We start from the raw sequence: 25173 nt of genomic DNA, 5'->3' as shown, positions 1-25173 counted from the left end.
ATTTTCTAACAAAGCGAGCGCAGAAGATTGCCACGTTGCGGCCGCCCTGGCGTGTTTAGTACAGAGGAAATGTGGAGTCACGACGAGGAAAGAAGCTTTAAAACCAAACACCAACATGTCAAAATTTAGACCAAAACAGGGCCGAGGGAGATAGGCACACACAGAGCGCCAAGGTGAACCACAGCCACCCTCGGTACGTCTGTGTGGGGAGAGGCAGGCCCGTGCATCAGTCACTGGCTCCATTTTGAAAAGCCTGCATCCACGCTGACGGGCGCGCGCTGTGTGTGGTGCTGTAGCCAAGCGACTGCGCCATTTCCTCTGCGCCCCGCTCACATGAGATAGAAGCTAACATGTCTGTCTGAATGGGACGGACACTGCTGAAGTTGTATTTCAACGCCTGGCGGGAGTTACTACCTCACCGGAGCAACAAGAGCCGCTACAATTTAACGAAGTGTGCTTAAAGCACGGGGGCGTTGCAGTTTAACGCCAAAAATCGAGCCACGGAGATCCCCACCTAGCTACACCAGCCTGGACTCTACTGTTGTTCCACTGTACCGCCGCCACATCTCATACATTGTTTCAGTTAATGGGGCTGTGGGTGTAGGCAACAATGTATCAAAGTGAGTGGAGGGTTTCCGCATGTTCCAGAAGCTGTAGCCTACCCTCGCGGCCCCTGTGGCAAAATGGGGCCCTGGACCTTTTGTTCCCCTGCTCCACACAGCCCGAGGTTCACCATAGGTCATTTATGTAACATCATGACGACTAACTTCTTTACCACGCATCATAGTCATGCAGAGGGTGGGAACAGCGGAGAGGTGGGGGTGGTAGGCTATAGAATTAGCAGGCGGCGCCTTGTTATTTAAATGTGAACCTTTTTTTCACCTTGGCCCTCAGCTACTCAAGACGGGGTGTGTGCAGAAGTGAATTATGGCAATAAATGCAGCTCGACATCCAACCACAGCCCGGTCTTAGCTTTAACCTTACGTTATATGGAGGAAGCCCTGTCTCTCAATATAGCTTAATCTTTGGCCGCACGAGCAGGAGCGCATGTGTGGCCACGTCGCGTTGCATAAAAGCCCCAGCCCAGCACGCAAACTACACCGCGCACAGTACAGTACAGCACGGCGCGAGCACAGTACGGAATTGGCGGGGGGGCCTCGGCTTGTGTGCCCATGCGCGCGCACATGTACGCACGCGCTCATCTGGTGAATACCCTAGGATGAGAGGGGGATGCCCCCTCCCCTTCCTCCTCTCTCTAACCTACTCCAAATAGACCACGTGGTTTCCTCTTTGCAAACAAAAAAGAAAAAAAAACGTGAATTGGAGTCGGCGGAGGGGCGGCGTCACCCCTCTGCTGGCAGCAGGCGGATCGCTGAAAGAGGGAAGGGTAGAAAACTAGAGAGAGAGAGAGAGAGAGAGAGGCGGAGAGAGGAAAACATTTTTCCCGATCTGATCCCGCCATAGTTTTTCCCACTCTTCCACCATAGACCCATCATCAAATCCACCCAGTCCAACCCACCTCCTCCACAGAGCGATAGAGAGGCTATAGGCTGCTGCTTTATTCGTCTGCTGGGGCCGGCTGCAAGTCAAGGGATTTCGTTTCTTCTCCTGCTCCACTTATTCAACTGGATATACAGCTCAATTCAACACACCCATTTGTTTTTACACTTTTAAAAATCGCATTTTTTTATTTTACTTTGCTGCCGAGAATTAGCCTTTGCTTGATTTTTGTCTTCTTTTGTAAAAATTTTCCTCTTAGATATTCTTGCCCTCTAGCGTGATTTTCCACTTTCCGTTAGTGTGGCAAGTGTGACAATATCTTGTTGCGCTAGTAGCAAATTCAAGAGAGAAACTTTTTGGTGGCTTCAATTTTAGTTTATTTCAGTGTTGTTTTTTTCGTTTTTTTTGGACTTGGAAAAACAATTTCCACCATGCACAAGCTATACATTGGGAATCTAAGCGACAATGTGACTGCCGAGGACTTGGGGAAAACCTTTGACGACCACAAGATCCCATACTCCGGACAGTTTCTAGTGAAAACCGGCTATGCGTTTGTGGATTGTCCGGACGATCACTGCGCTATGAAGGCGATCGAAACGTTATCTGGTGAGTTAAGGTGGACTACTCACCGCCAAAGACCCCTTCCACCTTTAGTTTCATTCATGCTAAAGGGGAGCGGTAGACGCCGGTGTTGAGCCGCGGCTGCATGCCTTCCTTCGGAGGTGGACTCCAGTTTCACTCCGTCCACCTCCGTTACTGCATGAACATACCGGCTCAAATATATATTCACACAATTATTTTAGTAATGCCATCTTAATGGCGTGTGGGGGGCTTATACGCCCTGGGGATTCATTCAACTTTTGCAGGGGGAGGGACACGCGTAGTATAAACGTAGACTCGAGCTATACCGTTAAACCTGAGCCGTGGCGAGCGTAAAGCACTATCCTCAGCAATAATGCTATTTAACAAGTTCTCCACTGAATCATGTGCAATCCGGTGATGGCTGAGGCTCGTCCGTGTCAGGCTCATATGTGCATGTGAGTGGCCTTTTCATATGTTGCACGCCTAGCATTGCATTGAGTAGCCTACTCTCCTGTGACATAGTATGAAGCCTTGCTGGCTCCCCTCCCCCTTTAAGCCGGCAGTCCACTATGACAAAGATAGAAAAACACATCTTACCCAGTGTACTTACCAAAACAGGCCTCACGCCATCACCAATCCCAAATGATCGACGAGGATTGCTAAAGCTTGATTCCCCCCGTCGCGTCAGTACGCTTTGTAGCCCATTTCTCATGATTTCTTACATATGTAACGGCAGGAAGCAAGGTCGCCATGCCTGTCAGCTCCCTCTGCCTCCTCTACACTTCACGAAATAGCAAAAACTCCCAAGACAGCCCTTCTGTACAGCATGTGGACTTGCAGGCTTTTAAAAGCCACACCACCACTGCCAGGGAAAGTAATATCCGTATGGTCGCCATACTGCGTCTCTGAAGGTGCGAGTGGCTCATCATAGCACTGAAGTGACGTGCCTACTCAGTCCACTTGTTCTGCGACTTTGTAGCCATGTTTGGGGCCCTCTGGACCTGACCGCCCTTCACCGTCACCTCAGCCTGGTTTGGTGTGTGTTTTTGCCTTTATTATCAGCTGCAGGTTGAATAAAGTTAGCTGCAAGAAGCCCTCCACTTTAACCATGTACCCTGAACACAGCACATTCACCCATAGGCCTGCAGTAGCTAGTAAACAGTTAGCATGTAGCCACAATGTGTTCTGAATCCTCGTGTTTTATTTGTATTTTCATTTTATTTTTTATTTTTTTCAGGTAAAGTGGAAATTCAAGGGAAATGTATGGAGGTCGAGCACTCCGTCTCCAAGAAGCAAAGGTACTTAATAGTATTGAGCACTATGTCCCCCCTCCCCCTTCTCTAAAAGACCCCTTTCATGTGTTGCATCACCTCGTCCAGGCCTCTCTTTTAATGGAGTCATGGCTGAATACAACGACCTCACTGGTTTATTTGCTAGAAGTGGTGTTTTCAAATGTTCTGCCTTTAAAGCCAGTTGGAGTCTGGTGTTCGGCGCAGAAACAGCTAGTTTGGTTGTGCCTATTGGCGTGACTGTGTGGAGCCTCAACTTTGTCGGCCATTGCTGTGAAACTGAGCTGGTGACAGCTAGCTAACGCTGCCTGCCGTGCTGTGAAACGTAGCTGGGCCTTTCTCTCCATTTGAAAACGCTGGTGCTGGTGAAGGGGAGCCATTCACCACGTACAGATGATATTCTTTGCAAAGTCATCACTTAAGGCTGGAAGCAGGTCTTGTAGCCCAGCAGGCTGCAGGCCCAGCCCTCCATCTAGCTCCACTTTTTCATTGATTTAACAGGATTTTGTTCTACACTGGCAAATGTACATTTAGAAAACGTCTGGGCTGCGTGGCTGTGTCATGTTTACGCTGGGCGACGTTGTGGAATCCCAGTTTGGAATTTATAGCCCATTAATTGCGCATATACACGTTATTTCCATAAATGTATATTTACTGCATGGTCTGGTGTGTGTGTGTGTGTGTGTGTGTGTTTGGATCACATGCATCTGTGGCTGCGAATTATTTTTTTCAAATGAATACAGTTCGTTACGAAGGCTTCACGTTAGATGCAGTCTGGATAATTATTTTAATTACTTTATTGCTTTTGTAAAATATCACCAGCCAAATTTGGGAAATGTTGAAGTTGATGGGATTTCACGGACTCACAATTGTTTAAAAATGTTGAATAAATTGATCTTAAAAGTCCTGTTAAATCTCATTCGTTTCTGGGGAAAAGTCAAATGTGTGTTTGGAGTTTTTATGACCAGTAATTGTAGTTTTTTAAAGAATATTATTTTGAGCTCTTTTGTTTTTGTAGCCACTTGCGAAATTAAAATAGGACAGTGGTGTATATATTTGCAGTGGTGTATAATATTCGCACATTTGGTTTATCCTTTGAGTAGAAATAGAAAAAATGAACCTGGAGCTTAAGTCTGTGGGTTAGAATTTTCTGGTCCTAATGGGGGCCAATGTAGATCAGCTGCTCTGTGCTGGGAGCCAGACTTGACCTGCTTTAAACAGTATTGTGGAATTCGCCAATAGATCATCATGCGTGCCTGTAACCTTTGGCACAGATACGAGGTGAGCAGTGAGCACGTCTCCATGTTCGCTGTGCGGCCACACGTCTACATACGTGCGTTTCCCATGATCAAAAAGACTATAGAACGGAGATTTCGTCCTATTGGTTCATTGTTAGCTTTAAATAATTTTGAACATTTAGTACAATGAGTCTTAATGTTGTTTGGCATAAATATGGCCAAATAGTGGAATTTGAGCTGCTTTTGGGGCGCGCGCCTTGCGTCAGGAGAAGCGCTGCAAAATGGCTGTGGCGCAAAGACAGCAGCAGTGTGCTCACTGTGCAGGTGAATGGCGTCAGACAGTGAGGCTGAAGCTCACTTGTTGTCCAAACGCAGAAACAGGTCACTCGCCATGCGTAGAGAACCAACATGGCAGCAGGCTGTAATTTCTCCCACTCTCCCAGCGGGTCCGTAAATTATTCTGATGGCGCCGTGTTTGTGAAGAGTGTCCCACGCCTTCTCTGTGATAACCTTGAAGAGCCATAATGATAAAGATGATTTGCGAGAAGGTGGCCACCGTGGGCGAGTCGAGGCCTTCCGTGGCCCCACAACACGTGGTGCGTCCACGCAGAGAGGAGTCACTCCACGTCAGGCAGTGAGGGCAAAATGGCGAAGCTCTGACTGAAGCAGGATCACTGAACAGGCTGCTGCTTTTTTTCACTGTGTGTTCCGGGTCTCCTGCGCGCCCGGGTCCCGCTGAAGTAGCACAACTGGCCTTCTTCACTCTCGCGCGCGTGTACGTGTGTAGTTGTGTGTTTCAAAATAAAAATGAACGCAGGAGTTTATTAATATCACGGAAACCAATTTTTTTTGGAAGCCCCATCTTAAAATGGCCGTTCATATGATCAGCCAGTGAGATGAGCCCAATTATCCAAATGATTGTTTAAATATTGACGTCATTCTGGGCTACAGTATGCACGCGCGTCTGGGTGATGTTTAAACGAGAATTTACGGAAATGCAGTAGAACAGCAGTCGTGGCGTATTTGTCAATGAACGTTGTTTTATTTTATTATTTTTTTTACGACGTGTGCTTTGTAGGTAAAATAAATAAGACAGATAATTAATATTCAGATATTTTTCCTGTACGTTTGCATGTTTTGCCCTGAATGTGACTGTTGTCCAGTCACACTCCAGCTCCAGGGGTACAGTGTAAAGTCAGGGCTAGCCTGGTATCAGTTTAAAGGACACCATATGTGTTATATCTGTGCTTAAATGCCATAAAGTTGCTCTGATGCAGTTTTTTCTGACATGAACCCTCAATGGAGGTGTGTCTGTGAGGGAGGGGCGGCTATTCAGAGGGAACAAACCCTGTATGTGAAGGGGGGAGGGTGCAGTCCTGGAAGGGAAGTTCTAAGGTTCAATTCCTTCTGTCTTTGCTATAAGTATTTGTGTGGAACCCCTTATAGGCTGCAGGGGGCGCCGCCCATGGCTGCCCCTGACCCTTGACCACACTGCTACATGTAAGCTGTGTGTGTGTCTACATGGATCAGAAATGAACGCTGTGAGACGGAGGGTGTTAAATTTCAGAGACAGTCCTAATATTCATCATGAAGTTGACTGAAATGTGTGTCAGGCTGAGGTCAGCAAGAGTGGTAGAGGAGGAGGAGAGGGAAGAGTCGGGAGGGGTGCAGGAGTCGGGGGCTAGATTTTGTGTGTGTCTGTGTGTGGGTGGGGGTGGGGGAGTTGTTCAGAGGGAACAAGCCATCCTCTCTGGAGAGAAAAATGTATAGAATGCCTGTAGTGAGTGAGTGTAAAGCAAACCTACAACAGCAGTCACACCCACCAGAAATCATTCAAGCCGTCTACTTCTTAAGAATGTAAATGGCAGGAGGGGGTAGACAAAGAAAGCTGCCTGCAAATGGTCCATCTGAAGAGTGTGTGTGTGTCCTAATTGTGTCCACATTTAACAATGTGAAAATTTCAGTCAGTCTGCAAAACGCCTTTTGTTGCACTTACAAATCATATTAAAATACCTGAATTTATTTAAGGGGTGCTTAGGGATAATGTGCCAAAATAATTGCATCTTTTTATTGTAACTGCAGCACAACAAACACTCACAGAAAATAATTAAAATAATGATGGAAAAAAAGTCTTTTCACCCATTTCCAATCTCAGTTTTGATTTGCAGAGTTTTCACCTGAGTGTGTTGTCTTTTTTCCCTTTTCACTCACACTGCTGATACTTCCACAGTTTGGTGAATGCTTGCCTATGCACTCACTCTGAGCTCTTGGTGTGTGTGTGTGTGTGTGTGTGTGTGTGTGTGTGTGTGTGTGTGTGTGTGTGTGTGTGTGTGTGTGTGTGTGTGTGTGTGTGTGTGTGTGTGTGTGTGTGTGTGTGTGTATAAAGTTAAGGAGGGGTACATTGTTAACAGGAATTTATGCCAGTGTTCAGGAGTTGATTTTAGCAGATACTGACGTGTGATATTAAATATAGTCATTATACAGTTCAGTGATAAAAATTCAAATTGGCGTCTTTGCTCCAGAAAAATGTCAGATTTGTAAAATTGAGGTTTGTAGTCCACAGTATGTACACAAATCCAGAGATGCTCTAACCTGGTTACTAACATTGTGTCTTATTTTTTTATTTATTTATTTTTTCCACACCGTCCTGATGCAGTGATGATGCTAATTTTTATTAACAATGCCTTAAAACATTTTTCTGTACATGCTAAACTGAGAATCTTCTTCATATGACGTCCTTTAGGCAAATAGTTATCGAATGTTGTCACGTGGCCTGATTCGTAATGGTTGTACCTATGTACGTACACCGAGACGATATAAACCGCAGCAGAAGCACCTGATCAGATAGCCTTGATTAGTGTCATGTTCTCCCACATCAAAACACAGAATACACTGTTTAATCAGCTTGATATGTCATGACTCCCAACTTTAAGAGAATTGCTTAGAAACATGGATTTGAATGGATGACATTTTTCTTTAGTCCACTAAGGCATTACTTCTCTTTGGCACTCAAAGCTGTAAAACCTGGTTTAAATTTTCTCTGCTATAGAACTGACTTCTATTTACACAGCAGTGCCCTCCCAAATTCCAAATAAATCAAACTGTATTCTTTGAGATTGGAGTTGAACAACACTGGAGGTCTAACAGGGCGTTTGAGCACATCACTGGAGGAAAATAAAGAGTCAAAAGTGAAGTGAAAGTTCTCTACATGTTGCATTTTAATATCAGGAGAAAGAAAAAAGTGCAAGAAAAGAAGTTGGTTTTCTTATTGTTATTATTATTATTATGATTATTATTATTATTATTGTTGTTGTTGTTATCGAACCAAAAACTAACATGTGTTTTGCTTTCCCTACATAATGATATGATATGAAGTTCAATATTTGTGGCTTTATTATGTAAGGTGGTATATGGGAGAATAACTTGAATGACAAGCTGCATCAAAGTGTATACTGTTCCTCCCCCTCTTCATCCATACTGCCAGTCATCTGTGTGTGTCTTCATGTCTGGTTTCTCCTGTTTCTGCTTTAAAACAGTACCAGGCGCAATTGCACATCCCCCTTATTTCATAACTATAACTTAAAGCTCAGCCGGAGCTTGTCTTCAGTTCGGATTTCATTGTTTGGATTATTTGCTGCATCAATTCCTCAGCTCCACCTTCTCGTGTAGAGGGACAGATGCAAGATTTTTATTCTAGCTGCATTTAAAAAGGTGGGATTTTCAGCACAATGACAAAAAACTAAAAACAGTCTAGTGTAGTTTTTTTGCTCTGGAGCTTGATAAGAAGGAAACAGAGAGAATCTTGGATTGTAAGAGAAACGGTTCAAATGTACTGTTGAGCTTTAAGTTTTTGCATCTCAAAACTGGAGAAAACTGCTCTGACAAAAAGTAGTCCGCAAAGCAAATCTACGGTACCGGAGTATGTGCTGTATGTCAGCTGTTAGCTATGACTGTGTGTGTGTGTGTGTGTGTGTGTGTGTGTGTGTGTGTGTGTGTGTGTGTGTGTGTGTGTGTGTGTGTGTGTGTGTGTGTGTGTGTGTGTGTGTGTGTGTGTGTGTGTGACTTCAAAAGACACAATCCAATCCTGTCCCTCTTGTCCCAGTCTTGTTCCATATGCCCTCCTAATGTGCGGATGAGAAGATGGTTATTTTTCTGTGGAGCCCACCTCCCAACCAACCCGTCCATCAATCAGAGATCATCACAAACCAAAGCAAAGCCTCTTGGTTGTATGAGTCGTGCTGTGTGTCCTTTCTCCATCATCTCCAGCCCGTAGGTGCAATAAATTCTATCGTGTTCATTCTACCGTTCCCTTCTCTTACATATAATTTTAGTTGTCTAATCTCAAACTGGGACATATTTTTGCTTCCTTAATTTTGTTATCAGGAGTAACTTTTTTGTCATCTGTGGGCAGAATGAAAAAGCTGCCTGTTATTTGCACCTCTTGGAGCTTTGTGCCGCGTGCTCACAGAGCTTTAAAATGTGGGGCATGTCAACAGACTGTCATCGGGATCGGGATTTGTATTCTTTCCTGCTTTTATAATGAGCGTGCTTTGATAAAACAAACCGAAAAACCAACAAAAAAAACATGGAGGACAGATGAAGATGCCAGTTTTCCTGCCAACGGAAAACATGCTGATGACGGTTGAGCCTGTGACATCACTTCCAAATAACACTACAGTGTAACAGTTTATAGTGTTAACCAGCTGGGAATCCATAAATCTCATAATCTCACAAGATATAGCTTTCAGTTGCTTTGTTCGAGTCAGTCTGTATGATGACTTCTTATTCGCTCTCTGCTGTCCCAGTGATGGAGTGCTACTGCATATGTATCTTACACTGACACTTTCCAGCTACACCAGCACAGCAAATGACCAATTCTTGATGTTGTCATTTCCCAATAATTCACTTTGACACATTAGGAATCTACAAAATCCTCTCCTCTGCAAAAAACAGTTCGGAAAGTTAGAACAAGGGTCAGCTGTGACTAAGCCACAATAGGCATAAGCAGGCCAGAAGAGGAAATGACTACTAACAGTTCGCTTTCTCAGAGTCACCCGCAAACTTTTTGGTGTTTCTGGGATTTTAATAATCTCCTCTAGATAGTTGCTATCGGTGTTGCACCTGCAGATCAGCCTGGCAAAAACAATTGAACTTGGAAGCTCTGCTCATCTGCAGTTACGTGAAGCGTCGTCTGCGTTGGAGCCCTCATTGCGGGCTTAGCGTGGGCAATTTTTTCCCCCCTCTCGGACAGTTTAATTTTAAAGATTTTTCCAGAGGCCCTCAAAGAAGTGAAAGCGCCCAGCGTTTCATGAGAAAAGTTGAATTTAGAGGATAGCCAGAAAAACCCCATTTTGTTTAAGACAAATATTTCTTTAAGTCGTATCCCTTAATCATCCTGAAACACCCTCTGATTCATCTTGACTCTGTGGGAGGTCCCCTGCAATACACACTCATGTGTCTGGATAGACGGTTTCTCTGTATTGAAGGGTTTGACTTGTTGATCAGGCGATGTTTGTTCAGGGAAGGTGGAACAGGTCAAGTTGAGATCATTTAATAGTTCAGTGCAGCAGATGGAAGATCTGAGCTGTGAGTAATGGCCAAGGTTGGAGTGGTGTAGGAAGGTCAACCGTGGCTCAAGGTGGCATGGAGCCATTCTGTCGGTGTCTGCCAACCTCCACGCCCTGACTCGCAGAGTGGAAATACTTCCTGTTTGCCGTCTCACACCCATGAAGGAGTGGATACAGTTTTGTTCAAGAACCACCATTAATGGTGATTGTGCAGAGAAGGTTTGAGAGATTTTTTTGGTTGGGTGAAGGATGAAGCTTTACTGGTGTTGCACAGGTGTTACGCTCACCTCTTCATCCCACAAAGGCAAGAGATGAGGTGAAGTTCGGGACTGTCTCAAAAGCGGTTAAGAGAGCGCATCGGATTTTGTCAACGAGTATCTCATTTTTATCAGACACTTCAGAGCAGCTTCACCCTCATTTGGGCCTCCTCACATTATCTACACAGCCTCCAGTTTTTAAAGGAAAATCACGCAATGTGGCCGAATGCAGTCCTGACTTGGATTTTCCTCACTGTTACTGTAAACAGTCACACAGCATTCATTCAAAATCAGTTCAGATGTACTTTTTGTCTTTTTTTAATGCGTATTTCTGTAAAGTTTGTCAGCAGCTGACCATGTACTCGAGCAGTGAAAAAACTGCTGAATTGAACCCAGAAAATGAAGCAACTCTAGGTTGGAGTGGTGCAGGCCCCGCCCACCTCCGGCATAAATGAATTGGACATTTTCCTGCCATAAAAACAGACAGCGGCTTTGCTGGACTTTATGCATCCTACTTTTTCTAAAGTGCTCAGCAAGTCTAATTGACACCAAGAAATGGCTCTAAATGAGCATTTATTATCCCGCTGAACGCTGCAGGAAATGTCCTTCCCCATGTCACACAGCAGTGGCAGACTGGCCTTGTTGTACACACACACACTGTGTCTCAGTGTTGCCTTTCACATGGTTTCTAACTGGTGCCTTCACTTACCTGCAGCCAGAGTTTAAGCACTCTAATTGACACAAATTGTTCAATTAATTATCCTGAAAGCATCAAGTAAACACACGACTAACGCGATGCAATGCTGCTTTGTTAACTTGCTCATTCGGTCCATTTGATTGACCCTCGTCCCTTTGGTTCATTTGCATGCCGTCCTCACTGCCTCCCATTCAGCCTTCCTATGTGACGGAGACTGTTGCTTCTGTGTTGTTTGGAGCAGGGAGGTCCAAGCTGACGGGGGATTCAGTGTTTTGCTCGTGGACACTTCAGCAGAAGTTAAAAAGCCATAGAATCCTGTAGAATGACCATGAAGTCCACATTAAAACATGAGTCAAACCTCAACAGCCTTGAAGGGTTTGAACCACTGCCGTATGCCTGCTCTTATTAGAGACAGCGCGGGGATTGAAAATATAAATGCAGCTCCCAGATGATATCCGGGATCGTCCATAGCTGCCATCCGCATGGTTTCATAGTATCATTGTATCTTACTAATATCTGCTCTGTTACCATCATGCTCTCCGCTGTGTTTGAACATACACTTTGACTGCACTTACTGCAGCGTAGGGAAGATTCTGCTCTCACATCACCATCTGTGCACCAAGTATTTCTTGAAATTTCAATCTCTTGCAATAGATAATTTTTAAAACTGAACTGAGATGTAGCAGAAATATGTGCGTCTTTTCACTTAAAGGACATAAAGGAACTCTGCAGCTGTGTAAAAAATGTTGAGGCTGTTTAGACTTCCTCTTTCCAGTCTGTGTGCTCTGAACTGAACTCTCTCATAACTCTCTCTTCTATGCAGCTGTTTTCTTTTACATTTTTCCATCATATGTCAGATTGTGTTTTGTGGCCTTTAATAACTACAGCTGCTCTATTCTGCTCTGCAGCTGTGTTCCTTATTTCCCTTTCTGTGCGTTTATGTTGAGCGTTTCGCAACTGTAAATGCGCTCAAGCTATATCATGCATGTGAGGAACTGTGTGTGTCGCTGGGGCTTCCATACAGCAGCGCACAAACAGAGGCTCGGAGAAACAGCAGCACGCCATGGTCAGTCTTCCTCTCCTCTCATGGCTGGCGAGGAGGAGGAGGGGACGCTGGGCGGAGGGAGCAAGGGGGGTGCGACCAATCGGCTGGCAGCAGCACTTGCGAGCGGCGAGGGAGGCGGTCGCTCAGCACAGAGACGGGAGGAGCCGATGGGTCCTCCCTCCATCCCTGCTTCGCCCGTCTGCACGCATGCTCTGACTTTATCCTCCTCTCTTTGCCCATACTTTCATTCTCTCCTGTTTTCTCCTCTCCCTCTCTCTGGTACAGTATGTTCATTTCTCCCTCTCTTGTGTTTTCCCCTCTCCCTCTCTCCCTCTCTCTCTCTCTGTCTCCGTCCCTTGGCATGTTGCCATGTTCTCTGCACCATTCCAGCGATTTTGCGAGAGCGAGTGATAGAAAGGCAGACAGATGAGGGGATCCACTGAGAGCGGCTGAAACATAGATGCATGTGTTTTAAATTTGACGTCAGCTGAACTGCATTTCTGGAGCGTCTGGGGCAAACTGTTTCGGCGATAGCTGAGTTATAATCTGATTAGACAACCTGCTGCTGCTTTACTTGTTTGTCTAGCGGCGTGTCTGTGGTCAGTGAATGTATTCTGTGGTTTGGTTTTCGTCCTCTATTTGCATTAAACCATCAATTGTCTCAGCTGGGAGATTCAGTGCAAAGGATGGGGAGCATTGTTTCTTTTCAGCTGTGCTGTTCAGCTTCCACAGAAGATCTTTGTTTTTTCCCTGTTAGCGGGCCTGTTTGTGTACTGAGAAGTGGTCCAATCACTTTACAGGATAGGTTTGGATATTCTAAAGCCAGTCCTAAGACATAATGCTGGAGTTATGGGTCACTGTGCTCCTAACACAGCTGCATACGCTGTGCATAAGTGCATTCTAAACTTTAGGATAAATTAAGCAGTGTGACTGAAATCAAGTGGGTATCTTCATCCTGTGTGCACATATACTGCCAGTATTGTGTCGCAGCAGCCAGGAAGTAACCCTCTGTCAAGGCTCAGCAAGGACACACAATCTGTGGAAGCACAAAGAGCGACTTTCATCCCGAACACATTCTAACTTCAATAAACATTCCCTGCGCCTCAGAGGGGGATTTGATGCTTTTCTTTGTCATTTCTAATAGTAATATAGATATTTTGAATTTTAGACTGTTGAATAGAATCGGCTGTTTGAATACACCACCTTGGGCTGTGGACAGTTACGACAGGCATTTTACACTGTTTTCAGACATTTCTAGACACATGATTAATCAAGAAAATAAACCAAAGATTCATTGTTAATCAAAGTAATTATTAGCTGCAGCGCTAATGAATGATATTAGTTTCTATCAGAGGTTAGTATTTACTACACAGTAAGTACGATACTCCTGAAGTACATTTCTTGATTATTTGATGTTACTTTCTACTTCTGCTCCAGCACACTGCAGAGGGAAATATTATACTTTCTACTCCATTACATTTATTTGACAGGAAAAGTTTCACATAAAGCACATCGTCATCTCATAGAACATGATGCACTGTTGTAGATGAAAATGCCCAACGCTGTATAGAGTACTTACAATTTGCTCCAGCTCAATCAGCTGCACCATTCAAGTGGAACTAGTCTTAATGCATCAGTAATGATATTAGTAATTCGAATAATAATGCGATAAAACCTTGTCACAGAGTATTTTTAGATTGTGGTTAAAGATCTGAGCTGACTTTGACTGAACATTAGAATGTATTTTTGCACAGTGTCAGGATGGGACTCATGGACAGTTTGGACATGAGAAGCCATAGAGAAAATCTGACCCTGTCCTTAAAATGCTTTGCTTTATTATGCCTGTCTTATTGCTGCTGTTTTTGGTCGTGTCACTTGTGATGATCACTGTCACGGCTGTTTGTCGTCCACGTGCTGTCTGCTGTGAGCTGATTTGGTCTCTTACATTTAATCTTTACATACACATGTTGTTATTGCATATCCAGTTGTAAGCAACAGTCAGCAAAAAAGTGACAGATTTTGTGGAATAAAGGCATTTGACTTTAGAAGGTCACCACACCAGTTTAACACAAATGGTGGTCAGCTGGAGTACCATTCAGCCAGTAACAGTTGCAAAATGTCTTCTGTGGCTCTGGAGAGAAGATGCTGTCATGTTGCATTATGGGAAATGTAGGATCCAGTGGATTTGGAGCTTAACCCATAGCAGCGACTTGCAGTCAGGATATCTGGACCTCTGCTGCTTCGATTTAAAATGTCCAATTTAAAAAAACAACAACAAAAAAAAAAATCTGTCTCTTGTGAGTTTCCCAACTTTAGGAAAGTGCAGTACTTAAATCAACAATGCATTGATGGTAATGGATGAGAAAAGCCACTGAAAGCAGAAGTGAGTAAAAGCTGATAACATTTTTTTAAAGGATAATCTAAAATTAAAAAGTAGTACAGAATAAGCAGTGATAGCTGTAAGGAAAAAAGGGCAGATAGTCCAGCTTAATGAAAGAAACATTTGATGGAAGACTGTGATGAGAGAGGTCCAAGACAAAGACAGGCCCAAAAAATGGTGAGAGGAATGACAACACAGAAGAGAAAGTGACGGAGAGGAGATAGAGGAGAAACATGGAGGCCTAATGTAGGTGAAGGGGTAAGTGAGTCCTGTCTCTTTAAGAAGATCCCCCCACCGTGTCCCCCTCCCAACCAACCCCCCTCCCCGTCCTCCGCCCCATCTTTCTGATTGTTTCTTCTCTCTGGTTCAAACCATCTGTCCTCTCTCTCTCCATCTCTGACTCTCCCTCTGTGTCTCTTGCTCTTGTTTTTTTTTTCCCCCTCATTCTGACCGTCTCTCGCTCTTTCGCTCACTAAAAATAAATTGTACACACACACACACACACACACACACACACACACACACACACACACACACACACACACATACATACATACATACATACACACATCTGGGTACATGCATGACACACCAGCACATACATGAGGAGCGATGAGCAGTGAAGGGGAAGAAGGAAAGACCAAGAAATGGAGAGGGAAAGAAAGAAAGAGGGAGGGGGAGGGAGGGTTGTTGGGGGGTTGGGGCCCGGGGGTTGGGTCTGCATGGTGGATGGGGCCCCTTGTGTGTGTGTGTGTGTGTGTATGTGTGTATATGTATGTTAAGAGAATGTGTGCATGTACATGAGAGAGAGCCTCCCTGCAGCCCTGCTCCAGTCATCATCCACAGTCATGTCACCCAATGGGAGACACTGGAAGGTGTGTGTGTGTGCGTGTGTGCGTGTGTGTGTGTGCAGCTAAGAGTCTTTAATGTGTCTTTGTTAGTCACCCTGGATTTCAACAATCCTCTGTCCTTTTAAAAAGACCAAAATGTGTCTTGCTTTTGTAGCAGACTGGTTTTATTGAGAGCAGGAGTGAAATGATTCAGGCAGAAACTCTTCTTTATTTCTGCTTTTCTGTTTTCAGTGGAAGTTCACAGTCAAATGTCTGAAATCAGTCGTCCTACAGTCTCTTACAAAATGATGTGTTTCCAGAGTTATTGGAACCTTTTTGATTAAAAAAAAAACAAAAACAAAACTTGAAATCCTTAAAGTCAAGGAAGTAAAAAAAATCTTTCAAAATAGTAAATTGGTGATTTTAAAGTCAGAATTTGAAGAAATATCTGCGTCATATCCAAAAGAGCAGTACTTAGACTTTAATCACACCATGCCTACAACATATAAAGTTGAAATAACTAAATACACATTATCATGTTCCCTCTGACCAGCAATCATTTTGAAAGGACTAAATGTTACACTATCTTTAGTTAATATTATTTCTTTATATTCTTTCATAAATCTTTCCTAGCCTGTCAGTCATAGGTCAAATCCAGTGTATGTTCAGAGAAGCATAAATACATGCTCGTGCCCCTGAATCACTCCATGAATGATATGACTGTCAGTCTTTCCTCCAATGTGCTAATTATGTCAGTGATGTGTGCCTTAATTTATGGCTTTAACAGTTACTCCACCCGCACACTGTACCTATTAAGTGGTGCGCTGATTTACTTCACAAGTTTCCACCTAACTGTACAAAAATCTGATTTAATTTGAAAGGAGTGAAAAACCAGTGGCTTGAGTTGATTGGAGCTTGATTGTTTAAAGTCAATTTAACAATCCCATAATCAGCTTAAACCAAAATAATGAGATCTAAACTATATCCCCAAATACTGCTCCAACATGTTGCAGATTTTTCTAATATATCAGAGGAGCACACTGACTGACTCATACTTAATATTTGATAACACGCCAACACTGACAAACCAATTATCACTTTAACCCAGCTGATATTGCTCACTCTGCTTCAGTTCAAGATCATTTCACAATAGCATGAATATGTGCTCATGCTGAAGCTCTGAAGTGAAATCAGTGTACACCTGAAGAGATCCAGCCTCAAGGACTGCGTCTAACACGCTCTGACAGTCAATGCGAGGGCTGAGCCGCAGACCTTGCCTTTATGGTGGGGTCCCCCTGCTTGACCCTTCATTACACACAAAAATCTGCACAGAGTGAACACAAAAAGATTTTTGTCTGTCAGATAAAAGTTCTGTCTGCAAAATGTTTTTCATTGTTCTTCAGTTCATACTTATGGTGTGGTTCCGTTTTGGCATTTGACTAATTAGCAGGAGTCTGTGCTGCAGCAACATGTTCACGCTCTAAGTGCTTTCAGTAAATGTAAACAGCTGTTCTGTATGATTGGGGTTTAGGTAGGAATCAGAGACAAGGACACCATCCCTCACTGGCTTCCCACTGGTGGACATGCTGGAATGTCTCCATTTTAAAAATTGAAATAAAGTCAGCTTGTGGTTTGCTATAAAATGCAGCTGCAAATATCCTCATGCATGGATATGCATGAACACTGTTCTTTCTTTCTTTCTTTCTTTCTTTCTTTCTTTCTTTCTTTCTTTCTTTCTTTCTTTCTTTCTTTCTTTCTTTCTGGTGCACTGAATGTATCCAGTAAATGTAATTTGTTACTGTGCATCAGTGTAATAGGAGACAGGGTGGAGGTGAGAAATGAGCAGGGAGGAATCAGCCAGAAGTATGGCCCAATTGGATATCAGTTAGGCAGAGGAAGCCGTTTGATTGGATGGGAGGGGTGGAGGGGTGGGACTGTTGCACAGTCAGTGATTGTTTCATTGGCTGCAGTTTTCGTTTCAGAGTCAGGACACAGCATGTTTTCTAGGAAATAATCTTTTTTTCTTCATCGTGTTTTAGGTTTAACGGCAGAAAATATTCCAATAAAATCTGAACGTAGATGACTATTTTCACTCCACCCCCCTCGTCTTTGCTGGACCGTGTCTCAGCTGAAATCCAGACCCTGAATCAGAGGCTTGTTCATCTTGTGGAATCTGTTTACACAGAAGACATTTAGAAAAGGACAGACTTCAGTTCAGCAGCTACACAGACAGCATTCAAATAATTACATGTGTTAATTACACTGAGCGGAAATATGTCAACATCATTATTTTAGACTGAGAAAAGAGACAAAGCAGACCTGTGAGAGAACTGACTTAACAGGAATGAAGAATGAATCATGCTCATAAATTCTTTACTATTTTTTTGAGTTTTAAGGAATTTGACTCATTAAGCAGAACCCTGACAGCAAGCGCCATTAGTTCAAGCTAGAAAAGAAAGAAAGAAACGTTTGTGTTTTGAACAAAACGGCAGCAACTTGACGATTTGACAAAAATCAAATCCTCAAATGTAGGTTTATAACATGTAAAGTAAAAAACAACATTATTTTGTGGTTGGATGGAAGTAGATTTTTAAATTTAGATCCATAATTAGTGAAAACAAATGTCTTTGTTCCTGCTTCACAATTTAATTTCTGTTCATTTGGAGGAACATGTCATTTCAGATTTCTGTGCTCTGTAAAGAAAAAGGAGTTTCCTGTAAAACAATAGAGCTTTCAGTAAAAATCCACTCCTCATTTCAAAACACCTCGACTTTTCCCATTTTCTAAAGAATTACAGTACTCGTGTTTTCTCTTGCCTAAATGTACTGACTTCTGACAATTTACTATTTATGTACATATCACAGTTACAGTGTAAAGTTTTCTACAAATCTCCAAAATCCCAGAGTTCCTTTCAAATGATGGCAGTAAAGCTGAGTTGAATTGATGGCATTTTCCTACAGCTCCTCCACCGCTTCTGCTTTTTGAGAACAACAGGCCTGTTATATAAAGTGTCACACAAGAGGACAAAGCTGCACTTTAACACGCTTTAACTTCAGTGGATTTTGCACAGAGCAAACAAACAGAACCATGTAAAAATCTGCTTTTGGATAAAACAGTTTTTTTTTTTTTTACTCCAGTCTGCTTTAAAAACTAAACTAGTTCTTAACCCAATTGAAAGAAACAAATTTTCTTTGTTGTTAAAAGTGAGGAGATTTAGGAAAACTGATCCCAAACCGGAATTTGTCTCTTCCTCAAGTTTCCTTTATGGCTTTCTTTCTTTCTTTCTTTCTTTCTTTCTTTCTTTCTTTCTTTCTTTCTTTCTTTCTTTCTTTCTTTCTTTCTTTCTTTCATTTTTCCCTTCTTTCTTTTTTTTTTTTTTTAAATGACCTTTCACCCTTTACCTCTCCCTCCACTGCAACACTTCCTGCATGGGCCTACATGGTCTGTGTGTGTGTGTGTGTGTGTGTGTGTGTGTGTGTGTGTGTGTGTGTGTGTGTGGTAGGTGCACCTCAGACCTAAATTCTTGACATTTTTTCAGCAGTAATGAGAAAGAAACTGAAGATTAAGGAGCCTATAGAGAATCCATGCTTCTGATTGGCCAGGGGGCTTACCATGCTAGCCTTTGATTGGCTGGGAGGGACTCATAGGGGGACCCATAGTTGCTCTTTTGCGTATAGAACCTCTTCCTGGTTCCTCTGTGTGTGTGTGTGACCAGTTAACTGTCAACCTTCCAGCAGTTTGTCTGTTTGACCCAGACTGTCTTTGTTGATGTTTTCCTTGTGCTGTCTCTCTCTTTACTGTCTTGAAAGCATTAGTTCCTCCCTTTGCTTTCGCATTTGCTTTAATTTGAACAAGCTGCCGTTGTAGATTCTGTTTTTCTTCATGCTGATGCTTTCTCTGCAATGAAAAGTCATTTTCTAGCAGAGAGAATCAATTTGTCAAAAAAAAAAAAAAAAAAAAAAAAGCTGCTGGCCTCGTGCTGCTCGTCTTGCATTAACCTGCTAACCAGGGCCATGTTGTAGTCTCATTTCACTACAACTGTTCAGCAGTGAAGTGTGTAACATGAGCTGAAGAAAGGGCTTGTCTGTGACTTCATTTGGGATGAATTTATTTGGATCACCGCTGGTTTTAGAATGAGAGAAATAATGAGTCTTTGGAAACAAAAACAACAATACAAACAAAATAAAGAATATGATCAAACAAAATCTGATTAAAAATACAAAGTGCATCCACATCTATTTAAATTAATCTTCCAATTATCACATCATATTGAAATTGCTCTTCATGCCTTCCATAAATCTATCAAAGTATCAGAATGTGGACTGTGTCTCTGTATTATTTACATCCTCACTGTATTTGTATTTACTGTATTTACACATCTCACCACAAACCGTGACATGAAATAAGAATAGATAAAGCTTTAAGACTCAACACCAAAAATCTCTCACACTGCTGGGTTGACGGTCAATGCAGTGTATGTGTCTTAGAATAATCAAATTGTAAATTTAAAGGGGTGCATCAAGCATGGTTAAAATCCAAGAGAGTGATCTATCCTGACTTCTAGAGTCAAGAGTGGGTCAAGCTGCAAAAATGCTCAATCCTACAATGCCCATAATGCAACTCAATAGTGTCTTTCGTCAGACCCCAGTTGCCCAATAAAGGCCCGCTTCTTCATAACAGGGGCGCTTTGTTAAAAATGCCAAAAGTCTAAGAAACATAACGATGAAGTATGAGAGGGGCATGTCCTCATTGTCCCAAATAAAGTCATCATATCTTACAAATACACAATCAGAATCAGATATCCTTTATTGATCCCCGGGGGAAATTGTTTAAACAAGGAGAATGCTTAAAAAAAGTCACATGACTGTAACATTAATGTCCGTGACATGAAGTATGTTTTTGTGCTTTGAAGCCTGAAAATCCATTTGAAGTGATTCTGTGACATGAACTCCTGCAGGACATCGAGACATTATCCTTTTTTTTTTTTTTTTTTTTGAAGATGTGCAGTTTCTCATGTCCCCTGTCCTTTTTTTTTTTTTAATTCATCACATGTTGTGGTGATCTCCTGCCAAAGGCTCCAAATGTCTGCTTTGTGCAGATCTCACTGCAGGATTGTGTGTTTTAATATTACAACAGAATGATTTCTTTTACGCATCATTGGTGGAAAGAAATGACCTGTTTGAAACAAGGAACACAGGAAATATGTCCCAAAAGAGACGTCCACATGTTTGACAGGAGGCAAATAAGACCCAAACACGTGGTGGTTGGATCTTGGGTTCTTCTGTCCACTTGTTTTGTCAGCGAATCCTGACTTGCTCGCCGAGTGTGTGTTAGTGTGTGTAAGAGAAGAAAATGTAAATCTCAAAAGCGTCCAATAAATGTAATATAGTGGTAGGTCACTTGTGTCCTCCACAAAATGCTTTGACAGACTGGACGCTCTATATTTAGGCACATAAAGATGTTTTTTTTTTTTTTCAATTTCCAAAATGGACGTGTTGAGTTTAGTTTTGGGCTCCAGCATGGAGGCCAGTGTTTTTCAGATGACTCACTGACTGAGTCTGCCTGCTCCAACATGGTTTCGCCATGACTGTCTGTCTGTCGGCATCTCGTCTCCGGCGCGTTTCCACCGCTGAGAGTCTGCGTGAGCGCAAGGTTCATCAGCTTTAGATTTACAAGACGGAAGAAGAGAGCAAGATCTGTTCTCCACTGGGAGAAAATGCATTTCATTTAGTGGTTTGAGTCATGGTGGAATCTGTTAGGGTTTATCTGTAAAGCCTGAGAAAAGCATGCTTCAGCGTGTATTACCTGAGTTTTTACCTCATCATTGTCGTGACTGCGTGAAGGATGTTTAAAACAAATCCATTTTAACACAGCGAGCGTTGAATTTGTGGCTCTGGAGTCAAAGAACCACCATTTAGAGATAATATACAACAGCCAAAGATGAAATAGACCAGTTCTACTCCCACACGTGCAGGATGTGGACCAGAATGCATTGCAGTAAGACATGCATGATACACGTAAGCTTTTTCCAGAGAAATGCTGCAGTAGAAGAAGATGAGTGACGCTGAGGTGATGGCGATTATTTGTTGTGTCCAGCTGATTTAAACGCAGTGTATGTGTGTGAAGCTACAGTGGTGGATCTCCTAAATGTCAAAAAACGCTCAATCCTACATTTACCAGAATGCAGCTTGATAATGCCAAACTCCACCCCAAAGACTTAAAGTGGGCTTTTATTTAAAAACGTCAAAATCATGATGTCCGAGCTGAAATATTGTACTGTCCTCTCAAAGTTTAGAGCCTCTGAATATATAATCCAACTGCTTTTACAGGCTGAGTAGCACTCCTCACGATGTGTTGGAGGTGTTACAATGGTAACACCTTGTATGATTTGCTGTGCTGACATTTAAAGAGTTCTCACACAGAGGGTTCAAGGCAGCACACAGGTGTCATCTGAAATTCACTTTTGTTTGTTAAAGCCAGCTTTCCCCACACTGCAAAGCATTTTCAGATTTATCTGTAATGACTCAACGTCTCCTTTCTGCTTGTGCTACTGTTACAACAACTTATAGCGTTGTAGCCGACTGCTAAAGTGCTAAACGACCGCTCTGTTACGTAAGCCTCCTTTCCACTTCATGGTACAGCGTGGCTCGGCGAAACTCGCTCTTTGTGCCAGGTACTTTTCCTGATTTCATTTTCCACTGCGCACAGTACCCCCTCAATATAGATGGGATTTTAGCTGATTGTCATAGCGTCGCCATGTGAAACTTTGCATCTCCAATGTGCCACCAGAGCGATTGTCTCTGGCTTGGAACCTTGATTGGAGGTGATACCAAAAACAGTACCAGGCACTGTCCACAACTTTTGCCGATGGAAAACCTAAAGACAGCAGTTCCAGGGGAGTCCAGCCCTGCAGTGGACATGAGGCAATAGTGTCACTTTAAGAGAAGTTTGCACCCAGCCCACCTTTCCACCTACACGCATTTGGCTGACAGCTGCATGCAGTGGGCGACAATGTTTGGGAGAGTTAAAAAATGTCCCATACAGCCATCCTGATCCCGCCACCAGAACGGCCTCCGAAGCTGTTCCACGACTTGACCGCGTTTGAGGCGCACCGAGGCCTGCAGTGTGGATGTAGTGTAGGCGGAGGCTTCAACTTGGTTCTTGTAGGTGGTAGACTTCAGCAGCCATATTATCTCACCATGTAAATAGTTGCTTTCATAGTGAATCACTTTCCCTCCATGGAACACAAAGTGTCGGCCGCTTCGCCTCACTGTTTGCTTTCTCTCAACTTTCCTCCCATGATTCTCTGCTCTCTCTCCTCCTCTCCCTGCACTGGGATTCTCAAAGAGTTAAAATGGAGGCTATGCCTGCTGGTCACATGTCTGACACACAGGCATGTGCAACGGCTGCGCGCATACAGACGCACGCGTGCACACACTCGCGCACACATGCAGACATGTATGAGCTGCAGCGGGAGGAAGCGAAGGGAAAGAGAGCGAAGAAGATGGGGCGAGAGACAGAGAGGCAGAGAGAGAGAGGAGTCCCCTCCCCCAGTGCTGTAATGTGCTCCCCTTCCCTCCCACACACACACACACACACACACACACACACACACACACACACACACACACACACACACACACACACACTCCCTCAGTCCTCCCCTCCCCCCTCTCTGAAGTGGGTGTGTGCTAGCCGGGGGTGTGCCATATCACATCCACTGCACTCGCTCACGTGGTCTGAACTTACTGTGTGTGTGTGTGTGTGTGTGTGTGTGTGTGTGTGTGTGTGTGTGTGGAAGGAGGTGTCGCAGTAGTTGTACACTGTGATGTTGGGTGGGAGCCTTCAAGAAAATACCGTGTGTGTGACAGAGACAGCTTGATGGGCTGACTTAGATGAGCGGGAAATGAAAGGACTAGTTCTAACTGTAGGATTCATCATTTTGGGAGGGAAAGAAACAAACGCCACCCACTCTGACATGATGATTGACAGCTACCACACATGTATTTTTAGGCCACTAAGGAACTAAAGTCCCTGACTGACACAATGACAGCACGTTTCCTGATGAAACCCTCTGCCTTTTAGCAGTATTGTAATAATAAAGCTGAAGAATCGACTCTTTGTCTTTGGCCCAGAATGTTCAGACAGGCTAAGACTGTAGCAGAGAGACGAAGTGTGAGAGTGAATCTTCTGTGTGTTGCACTGAGCTGGCAGGGAAACAGCCGGCGGACTCTGAAAGCGAGCAGAGCACCAGTCGATATAATGGCCCAATTTTGTAGAAGAAAGGTGAAAGCCGCCCTCAGTTTAGACGCTGCCGCCCCCGCTCTTCTCATCGTCTCAGACCCACTTGCTGCTGAAGATAGCATTTCCCGTCACAGGTTTGAAATGTCACTGATGATGTTTTTTGACTTGTTTTTTTTGCTCTTATTTGATTTGAAAGACGAGAGTTTGATCACTGAAATTTTTTGCATGGCCCCGCGACCACCAAAAGACCCCAGTACAAAATTAGAAATGTGAAGTTAACTTTTCATTTATTGAAATTAATGTTTTTTTTATGAATCAGTAGACTTTATTGAACCAATGTTGTAAAACGTAATTTATTTTAGATTTTAGTTATTTTAATTGACTTGACCCTTTTCCATATTTGCTCATTTCAAGGTTGATTTTAAAACCGTTCATGGGGCTTTTTGAACAACTCTCATTATGCTTTCTGGGTACACCACACTCTTAATGCTAGCATTGCTCTGCCAGTTACACGGTATTAAGCCTGTGAAGTTACAGCTGCTGTTCAAGTGACAGCTTAAATTTATACTAATTCTTCATCATTCACGTCATGTCAAAATAAGTGAAATCAACAACATAATTAAACCTGTGCAGCAGATAATACAAGCAACAATTATCTGACAACCGAATGCAAAATCAGGCTTGTGCATCAAATGTGACATAAAGAAAAGCTTTTTAATTGAACGTATTGTAGAGTTCATTTTCACATTCATCTGCTGAAGGGGGAAAGTTTTCGAAAGAGCCTGATTTGTGACACCTCAGCTGGTTTGGAAGTCTGTCATGGTCTAGTATACAGCGTAGACAAGTGTGAGAACTTGAAGCCTGCAGCGCACAGACACTCAGAGTCTGAAACTAAAAATACATCCTCATTCATGGAGTCTGGATTTCCTAACGACAGGTTGTTTAAGAAATTGTTGACCTTGGTCTGAGAAGTTTTTGCAGAAAAGAAAACAAATGAATTTTCAAAGCTGAGTATTTTAATATGTCTTGAAATATGAATGGATGGAATCTTTCATTTCAGACATATTTTTATTAACAACATAATATGGAAAAAAATGGCAGAAAAAATGTAAAACCCAAACTCTGCAGGCAGGTCACTGACATGTGCACCAAGGGAAAAAATGAAGCAGCTAAAGACAAAAGAGCCTGTAAATCAGATCTAAAAAGTTTGCAGCTGGTAAAGAAATACTAAAAAACATTGTGAAACAAAGTAAAAAAACAAAACTTCTTAAAAATTAAACAACTGAACAAACTCCATCCAAAACTGGTCCTTTAAAAGCCAGTAAACACACCTTGACTTATCTGTATTGTCCTCAGGTATGAGACCTTTGTGTGGCTAAATGATCACACAGTATTTACAGTGACAGCAGGGAGGGGCCACTCACTATCTGCCAAGGGCCCCACGAAGGTCTGGAGCGGTGGTATTTTTTTAACAATGTGTTAACAAAAAAACAGGCTTTACTAAACTATTACTCTGTTGTTGTATTGTTGCTGTGTTTTATTGT

At 43.0% G+C, this 25173-nt stretch overlaps 1 protein-coding gene across 1 annotated transcript in view; it reads left to right on the top strand.

Moving 5' to 3' along the window:
- The first annotated feature begins 1931 nt into the window (after window positions 1-1931).
- Window positions 1932-25173, top strand: part of igf2bp1 (insulin-like growth factor 2 mRNA binding protein 1) — a 50021-nt gene continuing 26779 nt past the window's right edge. The window contains exons 1-2 of the mRNA XM_070981394.1: window positions 1932-2106; window positions 3320-3380. Coding sequence (XP_070837495.1) covers window positions 1932-2106; window positions 3320-3380 — 236 coding nt within the window. The remainder of the gene's footprint in view (window positions 2107-3319; window positions 3381-25173) is intronic.

This window comes from Chaetodon trifascialis, chromosome 15 (assembly GCF_039877785.1).
Source record: "Chaetodon trifascialis isolate fChaTrf1 chromosome 15, fChaTrf1.hap1, whole genome shotgun sequence".
Lineage (NCBI taxonomy): Eukaryota > Metazoa > Chordata > Actinopteri > Chaetodontiformes > Chaetodontidae > Chaetodon > Chaetodon trifascialis.
The sequence above is the reverse complement of the archived record's forward strand: the minus strand, read 5'-3'. Positions and strand labels throughout refer to the sequence as shown.